We start from the raw sequence: 18,955 nt of genomic DNA, 5'->3' as shown, positions 1-18,955 counted from the left end.
GTCCGGGTTGTCCGAGTAAAAGTCACGAATGTGCTAAACATATTTATGCATGTAATTATTCATGACTTTAAACAGATGTAGTATGTAAAATTAAAACCAAAATTTGCAAAAATTAAAGCAACAGAGTGAGACAATTAGTGGATACGCATAAAAGATTACTGACAATTTCAATTTATTGTCTGTAAAAACAAACTCTTCAAACCTTGATCAACGGTAGATCAAAATAAAAATGATGTAATATATATATTTATACAATCAAATAATTTGGGCTGAACATTATTGAATTAACTTAAAACTACTAGGTCACATTTAACGGCGTAGACGGGCAATATCAAGCAGAAAAAAGAAAGTTAAGTAATAAATTAATATTGCAGTTATTGTGGTAAAATTTTTCCAATTAAAAAGTAAAACAGTCTTCCCCAAAAATTAAACTTTACAGACTGGTAGCAAATACCAATAAAAAACAAACAAATTGAACACAAAAAATAACTCATTAGCCTATTATATTACCCTTTTCAATTCTTCCTCGATTTGGTTTTGAAGAAGTTCTCGTGTTCCATCTCCCGGTGCATCAATCCAATCCATTGCAGCGTATTCTTGGTTGTCCTTCATGTCAACTTTTAACATGGGCAACCTTGGTACAGCCTCCATAGTGGTTGACTAATCAATACCAATATTTTGGAAGGTAATTCTAATTCATTAATGTTTGAATGCAATCTGTGTTATGTATACCAAAGTTACAGTTTTGTTGATATGATTAATATGATAGGCCTGGCATGATGACCTTGTCTATGTTGTGACAATAAAGGAATCTTGCAAATGTAAAACCGGTTTGCACATGCAGTCTAAATAAAAAATCATACTGCACAAGAAGTTCATCAAACATACAATCTTAAAATGTCCTATATAACTTCATAGTTTTGCAGATGACACATCATATCAAGGTGTAAAGGATTTACAAGGTACAGTAATAAAAAAACAGCACATAATCAAAACAACTTTCAAAAACTTTGTTTAACCACTTTAAGAAAACTTTAAAAAACACACGACACAAATCATTATTCTTTCTCACTATCATTGTGTCAAAGAATATACTTATAATTGTAACAACAGGTAATCCTGTCGACCAGCAGCGGCGGGAACACCGCTTCAACAATCACATTACATGAAAACAAACCAATTACATTGTTTTAAACTTATTTTTGTTTAGAAAAAAAAGAATTTTCATAATTAACATTAATAGTAAACAATGCCTGAATCAAACAACAAAACAACACTAGCGGTTTAGTGTTAAATTTACGGCCATACGAAAAATCGGTGCTAGTAAAGAATCTCCCCCCCTTCAGCTTATTTGCTGACCACTAACCCCTAGGAGGGGGGGGGGGGAGACTCTTCACTAGCACCGAAAAATCTAACAGCGCAATAGGATATGTATCAATAAACTACGATTATAAAGAAAAACAAAAAACACGTATACGTTCTAGGTCTAGGACAAAGAATGAATTATCTAATGATCCAACACATCTCCACCAACCACCATTATCAAACATCTCATCACCTGACACTGTTATCTTTTTGCGAAACACCACCGAGCCTACGCAATAGGCTAGGCCAAAGTTAGTATAGACCAAGTTAGGAAACGGCGCCCGTGTCCGTCATTACGGAGCCCACGAAGCGTGAATCGCCTATACAAATGCATGGTCGGCAGGTGTTCATTTAGTTCCTGTAAGCGATACAAAGCTAGAAAACACGTATAGCAGTTGTTTTAACATTTAAAATATAATTTCTAATATAAATCTTGTTATATAATATTAAATCTAGGAATTAATGTGAAGTAAATTAATATCTTGACTGGTTTTCGGCGTACAGTGTGGTTTAACAGGGTACTTTACGTTGGCGATTAAGACTAGCAGCAATCAGCTTAGTTTACATAATGGTATATGATCATACCTACGAATCTACAGAGCCATTCTTTACTACATTTATAATTCAACATGAGTGGACATGCAGCTCCAAACTGCTTAAGTACTAGCAGATAGGTGTTCGCGTTTTCCGATTTCATAAAGACCCGTAACGTACTAATTCAAGCAGAGGACCAAAAATAGTAACTCATTATTGTTTTCCTCAATGTCACTTTGATATTAGGCAAATTTTACACAGATACCTTAAGTTTCGTTGCCGGGTATACGTGTTAAGTTTGTGAGCCAAAAAGTAAAATCACGGCAATTTACATGCAAAACTGCAGCTAGATACACCAGTTTATGGTAATGTTATGCGTTTTTGTTTGTATTTTTATATTTTAAACATGTTCTTTTATGTTTTTGGTTGGTAATTATTTTTGTGAGGTTTATTATTGTGATAAGATATAACATAAGTAGAAAGCCATTTTTACGCGCAGAAGTGCTTGGTTTTTAAAAAGTCGCAATATTTAAACGAAAAACAGCACCCAGCAATGATAAAATGGTATGCCGTGGGCTCCGTAATGGTGGCGTCTATGACGTCATAGACGCGCGACAATGGATAACAAGACTCGTTGTTTTACAATCTGTTTCCTAACTTGGTCTATACAGTACTAACTTTGGGCTAGGGCTAGGCAATAGGAGTACGAACTGTCTAAAAACAATGGAGCAAAGCTCTAATGAATGACCATGTATTACAATAATTCGCAGATTAAAACCCTTGTACAACAACAAGAAATCACAGATCTAATGCGTGAGCACGTTTAAAACTAATTAGCATAGTATTAATTAACCCTTTTACTACAACGGTCGACTACGCTCGATTAAAAACAAACCCGAAGTAACCAACAAAGCGGTTTTCAGTAGCCATTGGTGACTGTGGAGCAGTAGATAGAATGCATTTTTTACATGTATTATAAAGACTTATTATTATTATGTATGAGGATTGAGTGATTGGTAAAGAATATGTGTAAATACGCTCTGTACAACTCCCATACCCTTGTATACTTACATTAGTTAACTTTGTCGTTGCTTAAAATCGCTTGTTTTCGTGAATTTGGATAAACCGTAGTCATACAGTAATTAGGTAATGTTAGAAGTTAATATTATTCATATGGTATTTAATTAAAAATAATGTTTCAATTACGAGTAATGATAATACGGTATAAGAGTAGTGCATTTAATGCGTCCCCACTTAAATGCTAATAGTTTGATTCAGTCGTGAATCGTTGTGTGGATTTTTTATCTCACCAACACGTGCCGTCGTTCCCTCCCAAACTCCCAGACAGTGTTTCCGCTATGTAAAGTGCATGAGGAAAGTAATCGTTAATTAATCGCTCATTGTGCGGTTTTAAATCTGAAAATTCAGTCCAAAAATTATAAATATATATTATGATTTGATTTCAATCAAGAGAATAAAGAAAATTGCTAGAATTAAGAATTGAGATAAGTGCGGAAAAAAATCACGAAAAAAAAACAACAACAAGAACAACTGTTTGACGAAAAAGGATCTATATGACCACTAACGTGCTCAATTAGCGGTCGACTATAAAACCATAGTACTCTCTTGGGAAGTACTATGATAAAACGCCTGATAAAAAACAAACAGAAGTAAGCAACAAAGCGGTTTTCAGTCACGATAGAATGCATTTAGAAACGTTAATAACTCATCTAAAATAACAAGAGATCAAAGATTCAATGCGTGAGCACGTTACAAATTAATTAGCATAGTAATAATAATAATTAACCCATTTACTACTACGGTCGACTGAACTCGATCAAAAACTTCTAATGCGTCCCCAACTAAATAGAAATAGTTTGATTCAGGCGTGAATCGTTGTGAGAATTACTTATCTCACCAACACGTGCCCTTTCCAAATTCCCAGACAGTATATAAGCGCTGTCTCGACAAATCTAAATGCTGGTCTAACGGTTATGTCGCCCGCTTTATAGCCAAACGTCCCGGGTTCAATCCTCGCCTGCCGTGACCACTCTTTTGGATTTATTTTCTTTTATTAAGAGATATGGGAGACTAATACTATATACACTTTTCATTTATATTTGCACACTAAACAAAGCCAAAGGTTACCGATTACTGTGTTACCAACAAGTTCCCGATGCTTGGCAGTTTACTTGACTCGTATTGGCTAATGTTATATCTGCCTCTATATTCCATATAGTTACACGGTACACAATTACTTTATAGAAAAATGATGAAATAAAACCAAACTATATGGAATATAGAGGCAGATACAGAGTAGAAACTGTTTCCAATCGATTTTCTTTCGCTCGTATCGCTAGCGATGGAGGAAGTGACGTCAGAAAATCGCCAGACTCTCTCGAATCGCCAGACTCTCCCGAATCACCAGCCATCGGCGCTGGTGTGAACCCGCATTAAAGTAAACGTTAATTAAACCAACACTTATAGATATATAGGCGTTAATAAAACCCTAATTATGCGGTTTGAATTCTAAAAACTTAATCTAAAATTTATAAATATATATTAATATATAATTATATATATATGATTCGATTACAATTAATAGAATTAATATAATAGCGAAAAAACAACAAGTATACGTACTCAACAACTGTTCGACGAAAATAATTCTATATGACCACTTACGTGCTCAAAAATCTCTCACGTGACCGCTAGTTTCCCAACTTGTATCCAGAGCCATAGAAATACCTTGTATCCAGATAGCCATAGGTGTTTATACGACTCTGCTTGTATCTATATGTTTAGACATCTATGGTCGCAAATTTAAATGCGTACATTTGATTTACATCGATTACATTTTGACGACTCCTGTTGCACTGCATTTCAGTGTTCCCAGTTTTAAAGGCTGAGTTCTTCACTGGCACAAAAAAAAAACTATTTGCGTATATGAAATGAATGATTGTAACTTACTTTATCCTTGAGTATAACCGGGGAAACGACAGTAGTTATAACAATGTGTTCATACACGTCGTGCTAGCTTACAATAGCTTTAGCAAAATGTGTTGTAATAATAAAGTTTAAATTGGTGTGTGTTATGGACAATACTAAAAGGAGAGACGGAGGTAAACTGAATACTAAAAGTAGAAGGCGAGGGGGAAAATACCGTTACTAAAACGCGGGAACTGGTGGAAACTGTTTTTACTCCAAATAAGTGGAGGGACGGAGAAAAATGGTGTAAAAACTGAGGAAAACTCATGTTACGGCATGATGATAAGTCTGCTGTAAAGTTTCCCTCCGTCTCTTTACTTATTTGGGGTAAAAAGTAGTTTCCACCAATCTCCTTCCTTATAGTAACGGTATTTTTCCTCCTCCCTCCCCTCCTTTTAGTATTCAGTTTTCCTCTTTTCTTTCTATTTGTGTTGTCTCTTGTCTGTGTGTTATGGTTAATCCATAAAAAGTTAATCTGTTTAAATACAGGATAATACCATTGCTGGATTAGAACTATAAATATAAATAAGTTTTTTTTACAGTTGTTACTTCTGAACTGGATTTAAAATGGCTGGTGTAGGTGGATCCAGCGGTTTTACTGGAAAAACTTCGGCACATGCATTTTTAAAAAGTGTTTTGCAGAATGGTGTTGGAAAACATGTAAAACAGTTAAAACGGATTACATTAAACTTCAGTGAAGCTTCACCAAGCAGTCGGCATGTTCGAAAGTTTGTAGAGAATGATTTGGTGGAATTTGCTAGAAAACATCCCAGTGTCGTAGTTTATGCGATGCCGGAAATGGAACAGCGACCATCAGTGTGTGTGGAGTATTTGAATGGAAGGGAAGAAGTTGCATCATTGGAAAAACTTGAACCAGATGAAATTTTGCAAAAACTGGACACCTACAGCAATAGATCTGGAGTTGAAATATTAAAAATAGTAAAGGATATTCATACAGATCATCCTTCAATTCAAGGACAATGGCACTTATTTACCAATAATACCCATAACATTACAAAAAAATTGGATTATCAAACAAAATTATATGACACATGGGAGCATTTATCAAACCCATGGGAACAGTACTATAGGCAGCATGAAAAACATCGACTGACCAACAGAGTCAAGTTGACATTGGAAGAGAAAAAGGATTTGCCTCTTGGAAAATGGGGTCCTGTTTTAAAACCAAGATACTAAATATAAAACATACGTTTTGTAAATCTAATTGGTTGTATTAAGGCTTTTAAAAATGTTATTATTGGTAAAATAATCGCAATTTGTCTACAGGTTCACAAAATGACACAGTCTTCATTTTTAAATCGTAAAAAGGTTGCATTTATTCACACTGTTGGTGTGGCATATTTCTTCCTTGCAACATTTGGAGTTGTGTATAGCTGTATTTTTATAGCATATCCGGTAGTATACACGGAACCAAAAGATATTCAATGGAGGAGCATTTGTTTGATCTACGTCTTTATAAACATTATTGGAAACTATTTTCTTGGAATTCTTAATAAAAGCAATTACACTCCAGGTGGATACAAAATAATATATATATATATCTACTACTATTTAAATATATAGTTGGGTAGGGAAAGATGGGACATTTTAGCACATAATATCTAAATATCCTGATTGTGTTTTAATCAGTTAACAATGGTCCCTGGAAGTCGTGGGGATATAGTTTTATAATTCTTTAAATGTTCTTTTGTCTAAATGAGTCGAGAAAATAGAGTTAAAAGGTGTTCCATCCTTCCCCACCCTACTGTACAAATAGTTACAGTAGTTACTACTATTGACAGGTATACAAGTTACTGACCCACCAACGTCATGGAAATTTTGTAGTGTTTGTGATCGATATTGCCCACCCCGAACACACCACTGTGAAATTTGTAAAGTTTGCATCTTGAAACGCGACCACCACTGTTTCTTTTTCTGCCAGTGTGTTGGATTACGAAATCAAAGATATTTTATTCCATACACGTATGTATTAATGTTTTATTTTTTGGAAAGAACAGATCCATATAAATGAAGAATTCCTTTCAGATTGTATGTCGCTTTAGGATCCCTTCATGCCATGTACATCATTACAGCATATCTCAACATGAAGTATGTTACTTTTAAATTTTCAATCTATGCAATTCTTTCCTACACTTTACCAGGAATTGTGTATAATTGGGTATACACTTATGGAAACATTACTTTAACAACTGCATCTTGTATTGTGCTTCTGTACTTATTATTTAGTGCTGGATTTGGTTCACTGTTTCTGTTCCTTGCTCAATGTTTTCTTTTGGTTAGAGGTCAGACCCCATATGAGTACCACAAAAATATACACACTTTCAATCATGGTGTAGTTACTAACCTTACTCAAGTATTCGGTCGGTTTTGGTTTCTTTATTTTCTAATACCTCTTCCTTCTAATATAATGTCTAAACAGGGCATCTTACCCTGTGGCACTTCTAATTATAAGGATGTGTAATTTATTCAGATAAAAATGTTTAAATCAATTATTATTTTATTTTCAACATTTTTTATTAATGGCAGGTATTTATTCGCACAGTGCAGCTATGATGATCCATTTGATCTTTATCCTTTAATATCACATCAGTTGATTTAGAATTTCATGCACAACCTACAAAATAATATGCACTTTATAACCATATAAGGATGAGTAGTTTTTATTTGCATTAAAAAAACACAAACAAACCTTTGCCTTGGTTGCGGTTGTGCCTGATTTTTTTGATAGTCTTTCTACAAGCTCATTTAATGACATCAACTTAACATAAATTGGTGGCAAGCTCCTAAAAATGCACCCAATCTAGTTATGTTTTAAAATCTTATTATTTTAACAACCTACAAGCTGGAATTGAGTGGTAGATTATTTTCATGTTGCTTCATATTGTACAATTCTCGATACCAGGTTTTCATCATGGTTCTTATTAAATCTAAAGATACAACCACATACCTGCAAACAAAGTATAAGTAACTGTACTCATTAGTCAATTATATCAAACCCACTCCTCATATTTCTTTGTTAAAAGTCGTTCCAGTATTGGCAGAAGTTCCAAACAAACACCAAGTGTAACCGGCTGTTTTTGCTTTTCATTTTCTGTTAGGCTGCAAGATAGGTGTTTCAGTTATTTCAAAAGGTTGTCAGGAGGTACTGTAAAGGTATAGTACAAAGGCGCTGTGGAGAAGTGTTTCAAGAAAAAATGGGTTCAAGGCTTGTCACTGCTATCATTGTAGGCGTAGCGGTCACTAATGGGTTGAATTATCAGCCATACATAAAAAAAAGAAAAAATTAACACCCACAAGTAACATACATGATAACTCTGACATGAGGTGTACGAAACAAAACATTTGTGTTATATCCACTGTTGTTTTACCGTTTAAAGCAAGGTTAATTGCAGAAAGCAACATGCAGGTACAAGTACAACCAATGTTTAAACTGTCTAAACCTTTTTGTTAAAAAAGGAAGAATGTCAACAAACAAACTGTCATCATTGGTGCGTAGAAGATACGAGATAAGCTGCGTGAAATCTTTGCTTTTCCAAAATGTAAGAGCTGCGTTTATTCTCATTGCACGAGTTTGCAACACACTTATCACAACTTGATGTTCTTTCATTATCTGTAACAAACAATGCTGTAGTTGTATATCCATGTATCACATATTGAATATTACAATTTATTTGTTTTTTTTTTGTTTATTCGATGGTAAAATAGGTAATTTAGTTAAGGAGTGAGTTACATCGTTCTCTTAGCCTCTTAGGAACAGGCTTCTTATAAATAGTACCGGTTGGCAACTAGCATAAAGTCAGATTAATATACGTTTAATTATTCCGTGCATAAATTTAAATGAACTAGAGAAAAAGTTTCGTTCACCTGTTCGCAACGTGTTTGATGACTTGCCATTCTCGTGTTTTTTTAAAACCACTGTGGAGGACGGAGGAGTTGATCAGAGTTATTGTGGCGTCGTTAGCAACACGCACAAAAGGAACGTAAAGCACAAAGGGTCCAGAACGCACGAAAGATTTTGAAAGCTTAAGTTCATAGGGGTGAACCATAGATACCTAAGGGTGAACGTGGATCTCTGGGCACCATGTTTGTCATGTAAGTAAGTTTAAAAAGATTCAAGTTAGTTATTCTTTATTTAATCACCGAAATCGCATGGGAGTGTTTTTTATTCGTGGACCATTAAACTTGCTTCTGCAAGATGTTTTACCCAAGTTTCTTGCAACTACTTCAATCATAGAACTCTTTTATACACTTTATTAGATAGTAGTAATATACGCTTACCTACACTCTGGTTGTTCATACTTGTTAATCAGATGGTCAATAAAATGTATTGCATCTTGCACATAAAAGTAATAAAAAACACTTTGCACAAAAAATAAAAGATATATTAGTAGATAATATAAATTCTAAGTAGAATGGAGCTACCGATAGAAACAGCACATGCAAACCAGAATAATTTTTAAACATTTTTTTTGCACCGATTGCCATCTGAAAAAAGTTTTTTACATTGCGCTTATTTATTTAGGTTTCAAACAGCAGTATTGATTACCAACAAGCTGTAGGCTCATTTTTGGAAAACACCTAAAAAGATATTGCGAACTAAATCTGACATGCAAATGTAAGGAATATGAAATTCAATGTTTTAGTTGAAGTTAAAACAATAAATATAATAAACCAAACTGAAGAAACATTTAATAAATTAGGAACCACACTGTACCTTTAAACAACACAAAAATATCTATTTCAACAAACTAACACCAAACTCAGCAATTACAGGTAAGTGGTCGGACGAATGAAGTGCATTTGGGATTCCTCCGACTTTATAAACATTTTTTGCCAATGAATGAGATAAACGACCACGTAGTTTTAACTTGACAGAAAATTTAGGTTGATTTGATTGACAGCTTGAAACGTTTAATTTGTTATTCTCAGTATAAAAGATGTAATCAACTGTTGCACCATTGTTTTGCATTGTAGTAGCTTCATCAAGTTGATGAGGTTGATTAGATGACATTATATTACCAAATCCATGCGTTAATGTGTGTTTGATTCCATGAGGAGAACTTTCATCTGGAGCTGTAATACAAACGTTTACACACAAACATTAACACAGTAAGATTACTCACATTGTGTGCAGTCTCCATTTATATTTAAACATTGAGGCAACAGAACAGCTGGTAGTTCCCGATTTAAACCTCCTGAAGTAATTTGACCTGAAATCTGCTTTGCCGACATACCTGTTATGTTGCATTTATAAAGTACATAAGTTTACTTCAATAAAATTAACAAATAACAACAAAATATAGCGATAGAACCGTGATGATAAAATTACCAAATATTTAAAAATTTATAGTGGCTCAAAAGGTGTTGACATGTTACAACTAAACCAATAAAGCGGGTATATGATCCTAAATCTAATGACGTCACCAGAGAAATTGATTTTAAAAATAATTTAGGTTTTTGATGAATTTGTTGAGACCTAACTATTAAAAAGTTGTATGTTGATTTGTAGCTGAAATACTTACAAATCAAGCTAAAATGAATTTATTTCAAACCTAGGTCAATACAAATCAATATTACGACAGAATTAAGAATAAGAATACACAAAGAATAATAAATGAAAAAAGTCTCTACCAACAAAAAGTGAACTTATCAACATTTTAACAACTGTGGTTTAATATGAAACACTGCAATACTTTCTAAAAAGAGTAAAAAAAATATTTGTGTTGTAATTGCAGTGTTTGCTCCAACCTAATTCACTAATGAGTTGACCAGAGGTTCAGAATCAACCTGACCATACATGTAAAAGATTACCTTGGTAGTTGATGTGACCAGAAGTGACAAACTGATACAAAGGTGAACTTGGTGTGCTGTTGAAGTCACCACATAACACTAATGATGGATGTATACCAGTTTGTCTTAGACTGTTTTGCATAGCGTTTCTCACAGCAGCCAAAAACGTTGCTAGTTGAATCATTTTAATATCACCTAAAGAGAAAAAAAAAACAGTTAAACTGCAAATTACCATTTTTATTGTTATATTTTTTTAACAAATAATTTTAGTTAACGAAAAGTGATGTATCCACCAAGAAAAGTTAAATAGCATGAATACTGTAATGTGTACTGTAAATATGTATTCAAAAATACTCAATAGCTTACTGAAACAAGCAAGTAGAGATATGTACTGGACTTACGTTGTATTTTATTTATTCTATTAGTTAGCGAATAACTATCAAACCTCTTTTTGGGTTGTATAAAAGATGTGTGTTTCCAATGCAAACAGTTGCTCCATTCATGTCAGGGTGAAGCATCTTTAACATAAGAATCAATCCAACATTATGACATTTTGTCAACTCATCTTTTTGTCTGAAATTCAAATGTTTCAAATTTCATACACCTCCATAACACAATGACAAAAACTCAAAACAGCTGCTTCTGCAAATTTATTTTGTATACCAACATTTAAATTGTCCCATTTTATTTACCCAGGTGGAGGCAACCTGAATAAAGCATTGAAACCTTAGTATAAAAATGTTCCCGAATAAAAATAAAATTTCTGCTATATTTTTTTATGTATTAATATATTATGCTTGGCAGCAGAAGTTAATACAACTGCAGTTTTTAGTTAAAATAAACTACCTGTAGTATTCAACAGGAATGGCATCAACAATATGAAATTTATTTGATCTACATGCAGTTAATACACCATCTGGTTTAGTTGGGTCACTGCCAGTCCGCTTCTTGTATGCAAAGTTATAACCTCGTGATTCCAGCCATGGTTTAACTTGAGCTTCATAGTGACACTCTTCTACTTCTTGTAAACAGATAATCTACAAAAGAACAACAAAAATAAATAAAGCTAAATATTCATTTGTTGTACACAGTTTAATTTTTAAAACATATTCTTACATCTGAATTAATTAAAGACATTTCTTTCATTAAATTTGGCCAGCGAAAATCCCATTGAAGAACATCTGGATCACAGTCAGAGTACAGATACGAGTTGATGTCAAGAAGTTTCTGAAAAAATGTAATTATTGAGGAAAATGAAATGAAGAATTATTACCAAATTTAAATGTTTCTGAAATTTGATAGTTAAGTCAGCCCCACTTAATCAGACCCATAATTTTTTACTGGTCCGAATCTGAATCTAATTTTTGTGCAATTTTTTAGCTTCAACAAACCACTTTTCCACCATCAATACGTTTTTATGGGTGTTTCTTTATCGACAATCGTGTGCAGATGCGCGTACTATTTAGATTGAAAAGGTGAGTCTTTCTTTATCGATGTGTTTAGGGGAATAGGACAAAATTTGTTCAACCCGGATTAATTGGATCAGTTTGGCTTGGTCCAGATGGTCCGATTAAGCAGGGTTGACTGTACTCCAAGTCATAATATGTGGGTATTGTGTATTACCCACTAAATAGTGGCTAAATCCAAGTAACTTATACTTATTTACGAGTTACCAAGTTTGTAACTTTGTCAGTAATTGAAGCAATTGCTGTTAAAAACATTGACAAATGAATTAATTTACTATATACCCTACAATGGTAGCATCAAACAGCATCAACCTATAAAATCTGCAAACTTCTGAGACAAAAGCTTTTAACCAATATGCTACAGCACCAGTTTAACTTAAATAATAAAACTTTAAACTAATCACCTGGGCTAATATATTATAAGACATTACAGAAAATGAATCTTGTTGTGTAGTTGGAATGAAACGTAAATGTTTCACTGCTTGTTTTGAAGTAGAAACCTGAACCCATTGTCGTCTTAACTTTTCAGGTTTGTGATGAAAACTGCAATAAATATGTTTCTCTAATTGTTATACAGGATGAGACATGTTCACTGTTGCTATTAATCTAGTTCAAAGTGAAACACATTAACGTACTTTTTTCTTCTGTTGTAGATGCCATGGCTGTTATCTAAGAAAAATAGAAAGTGAAACATTAAAATATACATATGTAGTGATGTTTAGTTTGTTACTAATAACAAAGGCAGCTGGCAGGTGTAAACAAACATAAGTTATGTAACATTTGAGGATAGTATAGTAAGTGTCCGTACATTGCTATTAATATACTTGTAAATTGAATGGTGGGACAGAAGTATAAAGGGGGCTGTACACAGTATCCGGCATGCGAATTCGCTTGCGAAGTCGTATGCAAACTCGTGTCCAATTCCCCATGCGGCAGCGAAATCCGGACAAAACAGACAAAACGGGATACTGGATACTGTGTACAGCCACCTTAATAATGCCAAGTGCATGAGTATTAAACGGTAGACCAACTATATATCTTCCCACCTAAAATTAAAGATGAAAGATTAAACAGAATTACCTAATCGCAAACCAAGGTTATTATGTATAATGTGTTCCACATCTACCTTCAGGGTGCTTTATGATAAACAAATACAAGAGGCAACAAGAACTCTCCAGAAACCAGAAAAAGATTGATGAGCACATACAAAAAATGTAGTTACTCACAGGTTAAATGTGATGAATGGTTTAAGCCGGTATTCCATCTAGCTTGATCTTGGGAATAACCTATTTCCGATTCATAATTGGAAATTTTATTACTTGGTGGAAAAGAATGACTACTCGAATGATGACCATCATGTGTGTCGCAATATTCTGATGACCTTCTTGTGGGTTGGTATGAACTGCTTTTTAAACCAGAGGGTTGCCTTGGATGGTAATCATTATTTAACTTTCTACTATAGTCATTATTTGAGTTATGATCGGTAAACGTTGAAAAATAACTTCGTTTTATGCAGTGACTACTCGTACTTCCATATTTATAACTTGGTCGCTGTTTTTCTCGATGAACATTCCAGTTTTGATTCATTTGACAGCGGTCATAGGATGAGCTGAACTTATTTTTCCACACATGTGTTTGTGAATTTCTGTCATTCCATGAAGCTTTAAACTTAGGATGAGTTGAACTGTTTGTTTTGCTATTTCTTTGAGGATTCACACAACGATCAGCAGCAGTTTTGTGTCTATCTACTTCTGAACTGCCATCTTTACGACCAGTAACTATAGATGAAATACCACAGGCCTTTTTATCAACATGTTGTAATTGTCTTTGGGCTGACTTTACCCATTGAGCAGGAACAAACTTATGCGGATAGCTTGATGCCATCCACCTACCTAACAGGTCAAAGCGACCGGCAAGCATTTACCTTTAAAAAGTTAAATATTACAATTACAATACATACAAATATTTGGTAGAAAAAAAACATTTCATTTAAATGTAACATACCATTCATATCATACTTTACATTATTATATATAAATTATAAGCCTACCTTTTACTTTTAATAATGGTAAATTGGTAAGTAGCACTGTAGCAGCAGATTACTTAATATTTGAGCAACTTAACAGAAATTCAAACATATTTTATTCATAATGTTTGTTAGTTTACACAACCACAATTACTTCTTAAGATTGCCTTTTTGCTAAAATAGAGATTTGCTGACAGCAGCTAGACGTTTATTTTAACTTTCACAAGTTCCTTCACCTTCCGTGTAAAAACACATCATTGTTGTCCACTAAGTGTAAACTAACTGTCAATCAACGGACGTGATGACATGCAAAAAGAGGTTGATGCTACCATGACGTGCGAGATAAAATACAAATGATTGAACTGTAATAAGTAACCGAATAAGTAAGTTCGTTACGACTGTCAAAGTTAGTATAGAAGTTGATTACGGTATACTTGCTATGCTTACAGACAAGAGAGCTGGGCTCTAATTACTGGGCACATATGGTCAGAGCCAGAGCCATAGAAATACCGAGTAGTCCAACCCATTGTTACGTTAAACACAAATTGAACGGCAATTTGGGTCCAAAATAACACAGTAGGTATAGGGAGAATGTCTGTTTTTCGGTAAATTATAGAAAAACTTGACCTTAGAAACAAATTTAAAGGTTAAAAATGTAAAAATCATGTTTTATTTGTTTTCTGTATCAAAAAAAGCCAAAAAATAAAATTAGAAACGGTTGATTTGTGACATTTTAGTCATTTAATGCGGCTAAATTAATATATTTTTTCAAAAAATAATGCTTGGTAAGGTAAATAAAAGCTGTTTTACACCGTTCCACAAAAGGAAAATACAAACAAAACCTAAAAAGTTCGTTTAAACCTATTGCCAAAGTCACGGCTTTTGCTCTATTTTGAACACACAAAGACGGCAGTTGGACTACTCGGTGTTTATACGACTCTGCATATGGTTGTAACCAAATTCATAGAAACCCCAAGTATGACTAAATAAACGAATGAATGTAACTTGTTTTATCCTCGCGGAACAGGAAAACGACAGTCGTTATAATACGGGTGCTCATACACCCCGTGCCAGCTTACACTACTTTGTGAGTGATTAATTTTTAGAGATTTTTTATTTTGTTATGTGGGGCTGATAATTTGGACAACCCATTGTGACCACTGGGTTGGAGTAATTGCCGTGTCTTGCCCAAGGACACATATACGCCCACAATGGTGGCAGCGAAGAGCCTTGAACCCACTAGGCCTACCTCTAGCAGTCGCGCGCTAAACAACTGTGCTAGGCAAAATGGCCGTTAATTTGTGTCCAAAATAATACAGAAGTAAAGGCGGGTTCACATTACTGGCAGTAAAAGCGCTGCCGATGGAAGAGAGCGATTGTCGGCCGATATGTCTGCCGACAAAGCATTTACACACAAATGTAAAATCGCTTGGTATCCTGTTCTGTTTGGCGGGAAGTTTGAAATTACATTTAATCGTTTCAATGTAAATATGCGATAAAACAGAGGAAAATACCCAGGAAGGAATATAACTTTGTTTAGCAGGCATTGGCTTTTAAAAATAATGGCGCAGATGCCGAATTTGTCAAGTAATTGGCTAATGTTATATCTGCTATATAGTTTGGTTTTATTTAACCATTTTTGTACAAAGTAATTGTGTATTAAACACGCCCGTGTAATATTGAACTGTTTTATTCATTTTTTTGTTGAAGTTGTTCTTCACAATAATTGCACAACACCAACAAACGCTATTTTCAATAATTTTACGCTAAATTTATAAAAAAGTATTCCTGCAACAAAATATATTTCTTTTTACATTCATATTTACTCGAAAATTTACTCCATGGTTTAATTTAGAGCGAAACAGTTCACGCGGAAATTGTTACTTTTCGCGCCAAAAGCCGTTCATCGCTAGCGATCATCGGCAGAGTAGAAACTGTTTCTAATCGATTTTCTGTCGCTCGTATCACCAGCGATGGAGGAAGTGACGTCAGAAAATCGCCTCTCGCCAGCCATCGGCGCTAGTATGAACCCGCCTTAAAGGAAACTTAGACTTTAAATAATATTAAAAGCTGGAAATTGTGAAGATACAAGAATGATTTGTTTTCTACATCGAATTCCGAGTTTGTAGGTTCGTGACATTTTAGTCATTTATTATTATGGTATTTATATATTTTTGGGTTCTGGATTATGCTACCCTTTTATATGGCTTTGGTTATAACATCGATACCTAAAGACATTTTTATACATAGGGATAAAAAAGGATTGTTAAGAAGATGTGTAAGTGTTGTGTTAAACGAATTAAACGACTCCGGGAACATGTGTTGGATTGTAAACTTATATTAGATAAATCTCGGAACAATTGTTGAACACATAGACTACGGCGCTACGTCAACGAAGGACACATATAACCCGTATTTCTAGGTTAATCTTGTACGCTTTGGTAGTCAAGTTTAAACGTTCTTTGTTTTGCCTAACTGCTACAGTTTTTTATGTACCTGCAGTATGTTATTGTATGAAGTACTGATATTGATCTGATTCAACAATAAATGGTTTGTTGGAACTGTATTTGGCATGAGTGCCTGTGGGGGAAGATGGGCACCTTTGGAACATAATGTTCAAATGTCTTGTTTGTGTTTTAAACAATTAACAACGGTCTATGGGAGTATATAGTTTTAGAGTATATAGTTTTATAATTCTTTGAATGTTTTTTGTTCACTATCAAATGGAACGAGAAAATAGAACAAAAAGATGTCCCATCTTCCCCAGCCTACTATATATATTCTGTGCATTATTGTGTTAATATATACCAACACATTATTTTAAAATTACCCATCAGGTATAAATTATTAAATTACAAACAATTATTTTAAACTTAGGCAATAAGTACCAGTACAACTATACATGTGGAATAAGGTGGGCCACCAAGTGTTTTTTATAAAAATATTATTCTGCAACTTGTAGGTAATCCAATAAATTTGTTGTTGTGCTAGATGTTAACCTGTTGTGCTAGTTTCTTTACCACATTAACTCTAATTAGGTAGTATTGTGAATGTTGCAGCCAAAATAAAGGGAAAATTATTCTTGCTTTTTATCATAGTAGGCCTATATATCTATCTTATTTCTTCTGTCAAAACTAAAACTATAGTTGATCAGAAAGAATCAAACTGAATGAAATATTACAGCCTGTTTTAATATACCGCGATACTCGATTGATGGTTTAAACTCGCAAACCATGAATTTTGAAATCAATTTCTCCCGCGTCCCACTTTACCCCACCAACACAGCAAAGTTGGTGGCTCGCACTTCATAAATAAAGTTGTCCGCCGTTGACTTAGGTTGCTGTGCAGGCGGCAGTGCAGCGATAGTGCCGGTGTCGCGGAAATCTGGTTCCCCAGAAATCTGGTTCCCATTGGCTACTGCGCATGCGGAGACGTGGTATATTTTTATGAGAAATTTTTAAACCTGGTTCCGAACGAATCATATATTCATGTTTTTATATAGTTTATTCTATTTAATGCGAAAATGTAGGTTTTGTCGCCCTTTTCGTTGTTGATGTGTTAACGGTAGTGGTCTGGTTATACTGGTTATACGTCATAATGTATAATTTAAGTTAAAATACAGCATAAATTTCTATTAAAAAGATAAACCCTTAACATAAACTTACGAAGTATGTAGCATCTAACAACTGTTATTTTTAGTCGGAAACAGAGTTCTAGATTCCTCATAAAATAAGTTATAAGTATAGCCTGTGGGAACCAGTTTTCTTGGGGAACCAGATTTCTTCGACACTGGTGTCGTGATATAATTGTTCTGATTGATATATTTGTACCGGGCGCAATTGCGCATGCGCCGAGACGCTACTGCGCATGCGCAATAGCTCGGAACAAATACAATACGAGCTCTAATAAATACGTATCGACTGAAAAAAAGTTCCGGGAAAAATAGTTATCACGTGAGCAACTTAAACAAATTTGTTTTAAACATTTAACAACATTTATGCAACAAAGAAACAATTTTGTAAAAGCTGATACGCGCTTATAACGACGTGTTGACAGCCCTCATATCGTAGCAAATGATATGCCATTATTGGCGTATACGGTGTTTTTCGACAAGGTACTATAGTAGCAGTTGACTTTGTTCTAACATAGATATAGTACACATGATACTTTTTTAACCCAGTGTAAACATAATGCATTGAATATTAAAGAACGCTGGTTATTTAATTACGGCACAGCTGTTGTATGTAAACGTGTGTTTAAAGATCAACGTCTTGCGTGTTTTACTATTTTCGTAACCAATAAAACCTTCTGTCGAGTATATTTTTCTGTGAACCAGCATCTGTTTCCGACTTCACTTTCTGGTATATATGCTAAAAGATATTCATATTGTTTCTTTATCAAAAGTGCAGTAAATGAGCTTCCAATAATCGACTGTGCTTAAACCTATTTACCATCACTTGGCGGTGAAACAACAGTTGTTATACCACAAGTTATACGTTTTGTGTGTTACGTTTTGTATACCTCGTGCTCGTTTACGAGTTACCACGCGTATGTAACTTGTTATTATTTGAAAGGTTTATTATTTTTATTTTAGTGTATAGCTGCTGACAACTCAGACTCATGTTTTGTCACTACATCATCGTATTGCGCAATAATGTGTTCAAGGAAACAGAAAGAACAAAGAAGGATTTCAGCGGAGCACATTAAACGTCACTGGAGATAGAGAATGTGGTGGTAGTTCATCGCCCTTTTCCGTCCTGTGATT

At 34.2% G+C, this 18,955-nt stretch overlaps 4 protein-coding genes across 4 annotated transcripts; 2 read left to right on the top strand and 2 right to left on the bottom strand.

Moving 5' to 3' along the window:
• The first annotated feature begins 5,122 nt into the window (after nucleotides 1–5,122).
• On the top strand, nucleotides 5,123–6,174 carry LOC104265492 (39S ribosomal protein L43, mitochondrial-like). Its single transcript, XM_009859615.3, has one exon. It carries the CDS (start codon nucleotides 5,455–5,457, stop codon nucleotides 6,082–6,084), a length of 630 nt encoding a protein of 209 aa, XP_009857917.1. The 5' UTR covers nucleotides 5,123–5,454; the 3' UTR covers nucleotides 6,085–6,174.
• Nucleotides 6,141–7,586, top strand: LOC100180962 (palmitoyltransferase ZDHHC22-like). Its single transcript, XM_002128494.5, has 3 exons — nucleotides 6,141–6,421; nucleotides 6,690–6,870; nucleotides 6,934–7,586. Exons 1-3 carry the CDS (start codon nucleotides 6,184–6,186, stop codon nucleotides 7,367–7,369), a joined length of 855 nt encoding a protein of 284 aa, XP_002128530.1. The 5' UTR covers nucleotides 6,141–6,183; the 3' UTR covers nucleotides 7,370–7,586.
• On the bottom strand, nucleotides 7,390–8,933 carry LOC113474151 (KATNB1-like protein 1). Its single transcript, XM_026833980.1, has 6 exons — nucleotides 8,773–8,933; nucleotides 8,349–8,518; nucleotides 7,909–8,007; nucleotides 7,748–7,855; nucleotides 7,598–7,691; nucleotides 7,390–7,522 (listed from the first exon to the last, which is right to left on the bottom strand). The coding sequence occupies exons 1-6, from the start codon at nucleotides 8,800–8,802 to the stop codon at nucleotides 7,490–7,492; spliced, it is 534 nt and encodes a 177-aa protein (XP_026689781.1). The 5' UTR covers nucleotides 8,803–8,933; the 3' UTR covers nucleotides 7,390–7,489.
• Nucleotides 8,934–9,214: 281 nt separating this feature from the next.
• On the bottom strand, nucleotides 9,215–14,085 carry LOC100178596 (protein angel homolog 2). Its single transcript, XM_026833979.1, has 9 exons — nucleotides 13,391–14,085; nucleotides 12,800–12,833; nucleotides 12,569–12,707; nucleotides 11,815–11,925; nucleotides 11,545–11,735; nucleotides 11,144–11,271; nucleotides 10,720–10,893; nucleotides 10,032–10,142; nucleotides 9,215–9,981 (listed from the first exon to the last, which is right to left on the bottom strand). The coding sequence occupies exons 1-9, from the start codon at nucleotides 14,082–14,084 to the stop codon at nucleotides 9,644–9,646; spliced, it is 1,920 nt and encodes a 639-aa protein (XP_026689780.1). The 5' UTR covers nucleotide 14,085; the 3' UTR covers nucleotides 9,215–9,643.
• Nucleotides 14,086–18,955: the final 4,870 nt, after the last annotated feature.

Source organism: Ciona intestinalis, chromosome 3 (genome assembly GCF_000224145.3).
Source record: "Ciona intestinalis chromosome 3, KH, whole genome shotgun sequence".
Classification (NCBI taxonomy): Eukaryota; Metazoa; Chordata; class Ascidiacea; order Phlebobranchia; family Cionidae; genus Ciona; species Ciona intestinalis.
This window is presented reverse-complemented; position numbering and strand designations above follow the sequence as displayed.

Excerpts from the sequence above, each read along its gene's own strand:
- LOC113474151 (XM_026833980.1), bottom strand. The coding sequence starts at position 8,802 with ATGGCAAGTCATCAAACACGTTGCGAACAG. Across the intron at positions 8,519-8,772 it reads ATCAAACACGTTGCGAACAG|ATAATGAAAGAACATCAAGT; the intron begins GTGAACGAAACT and ends TGTTTGTTACAG. Across the intron at positions 7,692-7,747 it reads CTACCACTCAATTCCAGCTT|GAGCTTGCCACCAATTTATG; the intron begins GTAGGTTGTTAA and ends GTGCATTTTTAG.
- LOC100180962 (XM_002128494.5), top strand. The coding sequence starts at position 6,184 with ATGACACAGTCTTCATTTTTAAATCGTAAAAAGGTTGCATTTATTCAC. Across the intron at positions 6,422-6,689 it reads TAAAAGCAATTACACTCCAG|GTATACAAGTTACTGACCCA; the intron begins GTGGATACAAAA and ends TACTATTGACAG. Across the intron at positions 6,871-6,933 it reads AGATATTTTATTCCATACAC|ATTGTATGTCGCTTTAGGAT; the intron begins GTATGTATTAAT and ends AATTCCTTTCAG.
- LOC100178596 (XM_026833979.1), bottom strand. The coding sequence starts at position 14,084 with ATGCTTGCCGGTCGCTTTGACCTGTTAGGTAGGTGGATGGCATCAAGC. Across the intron at positions 12,834-13,390 it reads CCATTCATCACATTTAACCT|ATAACAGCCATGGCATCTAC; the intron begins GTGAGTAACTAC and ends TATTTTTCTTAG. Across the intron at positions 9,982-10,031 it reads AAATGGAGACTGCACACAAT|CTCCAGATGAAAGTTCTCCT; the intron begins GTGAGTAATCTT and ends TTTGTATTACAG.
- LOC104265492 (XM_009859615.3), top strand. The coding sequence starts at position 5,455 with ATGGCTGGTGTAGGTGGATCCAGCGGTTTTACTGGAAAAACTTCGGCA.